At 32.9% G+C, this 6,991-nt stretch overlaps 1 protein-coding gene across 1 annotated transcript; it reads right to left on the bottom strand.

Annotated features, from left to right (window-relative positions):
• Positions 1-4,435: 4,435 nt before the first annotated feature.
• On the bottom strand, positions 4,436-6,521 carry LOC133823594 (endo-1,3;1,4-beta-D-glucanase-like). The gene is made up of 5 exons (XM_062256458.1): positions 6,499-6,521; positions 5,845-5,971; positions 5,490-5,580; positions 5,224-5,313; positions 4,436-4,634 (listed from the first exon to the last, which is right to left on the bottom strand). The coding sequence occupies exons 1-5, from the start codon at positions 6,519-6,521 to the stop codon at positions 4,585-4,587; spliced, it is 381 nt and encodes a 126-aa protein (XP_062112442.1). The 3' UTR covers positions 4,436-4,584.
• Positions 6,522-6,991: the final 470 nt, after the last annotated feature.

Genomic DNA, 6,991 nt, shown 5'->3' with positions numbered 1-6,991 from the left:
CGAAGAGCAAGAAAGGAAAAAATTCATACAAAAAGAACAAGAAGTCAACTGGCAAGGCACCAAATGCTGCAAAGCATCTTGGAGCAAGGCCTAATTATAAGTACACAAAAAGGGGAGTGTTTCCAACTGCAAGGAGACTGGGAATTGGAACAAGATTGCCCAGAACTCAAGGCATATGGAACCCAAAATAATTAAATTTGTCTTGGATGCATGTGATTTTAGAGGATGATACTTCGATTTTGGATCGCTGAATCACAATATACTAAACATGCATGTACCTTTTTTACACTTTTAGCATTGGGAAAGCCATGAAGGATAAAAAGCCACGGCTTTGTATCCATCAAGGGTTGTTCGTATCAAACAAGGCAAAAGGATAAGCTTGAATGAATTTTGGAAATAAATATATTGTTTTAAGACAATGTTTATTTTATTCCGATTTTCAATGGAAATTTTAATTTAAGTTTTTCTTATTACATCAACAACAATTTGTAGTTACTTTCACAAGTAATAAAATCCTATTTCTTTAAATGGATGTGAATTGTGAGATGGATGTATGAAAAATAGGTTATACCTGTTTCAACTAAACGAACCATATGTTATAAATAATGAGTTGTTTAAGACAGCTAATTCTATGACCGTTAAACGACAAAAGGTCAATAACGTTAGAAATGATGTACCTTTGGCATTTTTGCTTTGGTCATATTTGTTATGATAGGATTCAAAGACTAACAAAGGCTGGGCCTTTGAGGGAACTCACCTAGGGTGACCTACCTGTTTGTGAATCTAGTCTCGAGGGCAGAATGACAAAGCGTCCATTCTCTATGATAGGAGAAAGGGCCAAAGAACCACCAGGGCTAGTATGTTCAAATGTCTGGGGACATATGAATGTTCAAGCGAGGGGTGGTTATGAGTATTCCGTCACCTTCATCGACGATTTCTCTAGAGACTCATGTAAGTACCTAAAGCATAGGAATTCTGCAAATTTGTTAAGAAGTTCAAAGAATTCATTGTTATGGCTTTAAAACCAAATTAGGTAAAATGTTAAAGATCTTGCGATCTGATAGGGGTGGAGGATATTTGGATAATCATAACCAAGATCATTTAATTGAGCTTGAAGATTTGTCTAAAACAACTGCCCCAAGGAATCCGCAACAGAACAGTGTTGATGAGCAGTGTGAATCGCACGTTTATGAAAATGTGTGTTCTATGACAAGCTATTAAACTCTATCAACTTCTTACCCAGATCTTTTCTAGAGACATACTACCTAGACCGCATGTGATATATTTTTTTAAATGTTGTGCCGTCTCAAAAGTTGTCTCCAAGACACCACTAGAATTATGAAATGGTCGTGAACCTGGTTTACGTCATTATGGAATATGGTGGTGTCATGTTTTTGACATGAGGAAAAAGGTAGAAAGCTAGAACAATGAGCTGAGGGTTTGCTTGTTTTATGGCTATTCTAAAGGTACTCGGGGTGGTCTGTTTCATAGTCCAGTAGACAAGAAAGTGTTTGGCTCTACAAATGCTACTTTTCTGGATAACGACTACATAATGAATTTCAAGTTCTCATAGCAAAATAGTATTAGATGGAAAAACAATAAACTATTGTTCCATCCTTACCGACGCAAGTTGATGAAAACAAGATACATTTAGAAACCACTAATCCAAGTCAGAAAGTTACGATGCCTCGTCATAGTGGGAGGATTTCTCAGAACCCGGTACCTATGATATGGATAGTGAAACCCACAAGTTGGTTGGGAACACAAGTAACAATGATTCGTTGGCCTTTAAATAGGAAATGGGTAGGTCTGAAAGGGATTTTTGAATCAAAGCCAAGTACCAGGTAATAAAGTCTAAGTACTCTTAATTTGTCTGAGATCTTGTAGATGTGCCATTGGACTTTGGGCCCATGGGGTGCAAGAGGATCTATAAGTAGAAGAGAGGAGCTGATAGAAAGGTCGAGACATTAAAGGCTCGACTCGTGCACTACAAGAAAAAACAGTATTCATAACACTTAAAAACTGCTAACCGGGACTATTGATAGCACTTCTGAAAATACTAACATAGCCCCTGTTATTAAAAGTCCAGTCTTTTCTATAACAGTTTTTGAATGTTATGTTCGGTGTTATCTTAAACTATTCAATAACACATTTTTAGGTGCTATAATATTCAAATAATAACATTTAGATAGAGTTTTTGGTTATAAATATGAAGTTTAATCTGTTGGGGTTTTATGCCCTAATTAAAACCCAAATTCTTTGTAATCTCATTTTATTATCAATAAAATAATAGAAATCATTTTTTGACTTGGTCAATCACTTTGCTCACATGTTTTATTTTCATGATTATTTATTTAATATAAACTTCTATTAAATCCCGAGCATATAGCTAATCTTATTCATAGTGACGTAATCACAGTGGAATATAAATATGATTATATGTTCAAAAATAAGTTAGTCCTAAGCTTAGTCAGTGCACCGGATTTACACTGACTTGCCAATCTACGATATGATCTACTTACACATTACAGTGTTATGTTCTTTCCAGAACATTAGCAAAGTAGATAAGATCGGATGTATTTGTTACATCGGACAGGACCGATATTGACAGTTTATAAGATAAGTAAACATACCGTTATTATCTATTCTAGTCATATCATATAGTTGACCATAGGTCAATTCAATCTCAATTCTGAGTGGTTAGTATTCTAACTAATTGTATTATTTGAGTTCTTTGACTTGTTCGTTACCAGCTTACCCTACGGACTAGCCCATACTTACATCTTGGGAACTCGGTAGTATAATTGAGTGGGAGTGTTAATCATAGATATGAACATCTATAGCTTCTGATGAAGAAGTGAAACGATGGTTTCCTTTTAGTTTGGTTCAAGGTGTTAAATGATAGAGATCTCATTTCAGTAATTAAATTAGTTTACTGAAATATCATTTACAAGGAACTAAGTGTTTTAAGGATAAAATACAATGAGGGGTAAAACGGTATTTTAGTCCTATCTCATTGTAGACCGTCTATAGAGGATTGAGTGACAATTATGGTTGTAACAATGGATAATTAATAGCGTATCTATATTTGTTATAGAGCGTTCTATGAATTCAAGAGTGCAATTCCAAGTCTATAGTGGAGTCACGAGGAATTAATAAGTTAGTAAATTTATTTGTTAGATTTATGATAACTTATTGGAGCTTGATTTCATAGGCCCATGGTCCCCATTTTACCTTGGATAAAATCATCTAGATAGTCTCAATTAATTGATTTAATCATCAATTAGAATTATCAAAGTTGACCAGGTCAATTTTGGATAGTTTCACAGAGTTGTGTAATTTTGAGAAGAAAAGAGAAATTATGGCAGATTTATTAATTAAGATAAATTGGTATCTAAATTAATAAATAAATTTAAATCAAGGTTCAAATTATAAATAATTAATTTGATAAAGGATTTAAATAATTATTTAATTAATTAAATCAATAGAAAATAACACAGGCCTTGATTTTAAGTCCAATGAGCTTATAATCAAATGGGAAATTTCACGGGCCTATAGCCCATGATAATTTCGACCTAGGGCTTCAAAATGGCTGCTATTTTATTGATTTTTTAATTAAATTAAATGGCCTAATTGAGTCTATAAAAGGAGTGCTTATAGAGAAGTCAAAAGAAGGGTTTTTGATAAGTCAGATTTTCTGATAGTTTTATATTCTCTCTAAACACAAGTCCTTTTCTAAGCCTCTTTGTATTTTCTCTTATTCTCTCTATATCTATCTCATGTGTTGAGAATTGCCCACACTAGTCTAGGTGGTTCTAAGGATACATTGGAAGATCGTGAAGAAAATAGAAGATCGGTTCAGTTTCTTGATAATACTCTGTGACAGAGAGGATACAAGAGTTAGAGAAACTGAAGGAAGGACTCTTAATTCCGCTGCGTATACTGTAAGTATTATATTGTTTGTTTCTCTTTGAATTCAATTTAGAAACATGTTTTAGGCTATCTCGTATTAATTTGTTTAATATCAGATATACATGAAAATAAATTAAAGATCCTGTATAAGTTTTTTCCAATATAATCTTGTACTTTTTTCATAACACTTTTCAACTGTTACATTTGATTATTTTGATAACATTTTTAATTTGTTATATTATATAAACCATAACGATTTTTTACGCTTATAATATGTTTTTAAATCATAACATTAGTAATAAAATTTTAAATTTTATTTTGATAAGTATACTTATATGGTTTTTTTTTTAATTAAAAGATTTTCATTATTGTATTTTGATAAAAAAAAATTCAAAATTAATCATAAAATGTAATTCTCAATATATTGATAAACCATAAGTATTACATTAAACAATAACTAATTCAAACCATGAATATGTCTACTTCATGAGATCTTAATTCTAACTTAAGATTGAAAGCATAACATAATAAAGTTTCTTGAACATTTTTTACTTCAAAAATGAAAAACAAAAACATTACAAGATACACAAAAGTAAACCATGCATGAAACTTGCTCCATCCTTCAATTCATCATTCTTTGTGCACTTGTCCAGAAGACAAAATTCTCACATTCTATGATATCTCTTTGGGTCTGGTTGACAAGTCCTGGAAGTGATCTGAACCTAAAACAGCACATATGGACATTAGACACATATTATTTCCCTTAAAACCAAATAGATTATTACATAGATATGCATGAACATCAGATGAGATGAACCTCATACCACTAGCTATTTTGCACAGCTTAACAAAGACCTGTAAAAGATTTCATTAACCCACTTGGAATCCAAACTAACATGTATTTAGCCCAGGTAATGAATGAATGCTATACTATAATTTTTACAAACTTATAATGAAATATCACTGGAACATTGTGCCAAGAACTTAAACAACTCTGAATTGTAGTAAATGGCTGAATGTTATTTGGGGATTGAACAGGGTTAATTAAACAAAGAGAACAAGCACTTAATTAAACTTTAAAGCATGATTTTTAAACAATTTCATGAACAAATTAGATATTTTTGACCTCTGAAAGTATTTGAATCATGGATTAATATTTTTGAGTTGAGAAAGAATGAGTCAAGTTTAACATAAAATGCAAAAATTGGAGTTTTGGTGAAGTGAAATACACAAGCGTTTGAACTAAAAGTTATCTTATAATTTGTAGTTGTTTCAAAGTATCATATCACTATGTATATCACTATGTAGTACCTTTGATGTCATCCACAGTGACGTAAGATTGATGTAAGAGGGCAGCAGCCTTAATAGAGTCGCACTTTGCGAGTTGAATTGCAGCCTTGGCTGAGAACAGAACAAATCTTGATCAGCTTAGGGTAAGTAACAACTAGATATATGGTTTGAACCAACAAAGTCAGTCACTGCTCGTGATTGAATTTGTTCACAAGTTATTGTCGAATTTGCCAAAATGTCATCTAGATACCATAATGGAAAACAAAGAAGTATGTCAACAAACTTACCACCCCAACAAAAGCCTGCAGCACCTATTGCAGAATAGCCTCTATTTTTCAAATCCTGAATCACTACTTTGGCAAATTCAAATCCCTCGTCCTATTGGAACAAGCAAAAGGTTTCAGAACAAGTCTAAGAGAGTTTTAATACTAGAGTACAACAAATGCTTCCAGAAGTTAAATTAACTTGACAGTTAGGAAAGATTAAGATGCTAAAATAGCAACTATTGGCCTAGCTGAATCTAGAATTAATTTTGCAGAGCCCACAACATGAAAACTTTCAACTAACTCACCAGAAACAATCTTAAGTATCTATTACTAATATTAAGGACTATCAAGTATGAATCAAAACACTAGAACCAACCGTGCTATGATCTTTAATCCAAACGCTCATAGGCCTTTTAGTATCTGCACGAACAAAAGGATCCCCCTTCAAGAAGTCAGGAACGGCCACAAAGAATCCAACAGCTGCGACTTTGTCGACCACTTTCCTTTACAATAGGCAGAAGCTTGTATTAGTTTTCAAGAGGGCACACAACATCATTAATACAAATCACAACTTATTTTTCTCAACCAAAAAAGAAAAAAATATTGTCATGCAAGTGCTTAATAGCGAGTCTTAACGAATCCATGAGAGGTAACTCAAATGGTTGGTTTGTGCTGCTAAGTACCTAAATAACAATTGTTATAGTTTTATGGTTCCCAAACATTATAGATAGATGGAGAGCTAGTAAGAAAAAAACAGTGAACTTGAATGGTCCTTTACGTAAAATTTTCCTTCTAATCAAATATTGTAAATTAACAAAGCATTCTGATCCCATCAATTTAATCCAGTACATCACACGATACAGTGATAACAATAAGAGTAGTGAAAAATTTATCAAACAAAATGAAAAATTTATCCAAAAGAACAGTAGTGACACATAATTTCAAGCCAGGGCAAGTGATCAAATTAGTAAGAACCCAATATAATATAAAGCTTAAATAAGAACAAAATAATGATAACATTACCATATACATCAGAAATAAGAACAGCAACATGCTTAAAGCAGGGACAACCGATGACATAGGTGGGAAGGCCACCAAGTTTCTCGACATGGCCTGCTCCACTGTGTGGATCAAGGATTGGAGGGTCTGAGCAACACAAAGGTCCTGCTCCACTGCTCCACTGTATAGTTAATATATCAGTTTCAGAAGAAGAAGAAGAAGAAGAAGAAGAAGATAACAGATTTATTTTTTTCTTTAAGAGGAAGAACAAGCTTTGAGCATTTGCTAAACAATCTGAAACCCAAAAACCCAGTCAGTCCTGGGTATAAGGGAGAATCACACTATCTAATAAATCAGTATGGAACATAATCTTTCTTACACAAAAAAATGACAGCATTTGAACAATAAGAGTCCACCACAAAATTAGGGTGCCCATGCTCTGTGGCCAAATTTGATCAAATTTGAACTGACTTTTTTATATTTTTATAATCGAAATGCATAATTCATTCAGACAAAGTTGGCCA

This window comes from Humulus lupulus, chromosome 3 (assembly GCF_963169125.1).
Source record: "Humulus lupulus chromosome 3, drHumLupu1.1, whole genome shotgun sequence".
Lineage (NCBI taxonomy): Eukaryota > Viridiplantae > Streptophyta > Magnoliopsida > Rosales > Cannabaceae > Humulus > Humulus lupulus.
This window is presented reverse-complemented; position numbering and strand designations above follow the sequence as displayed.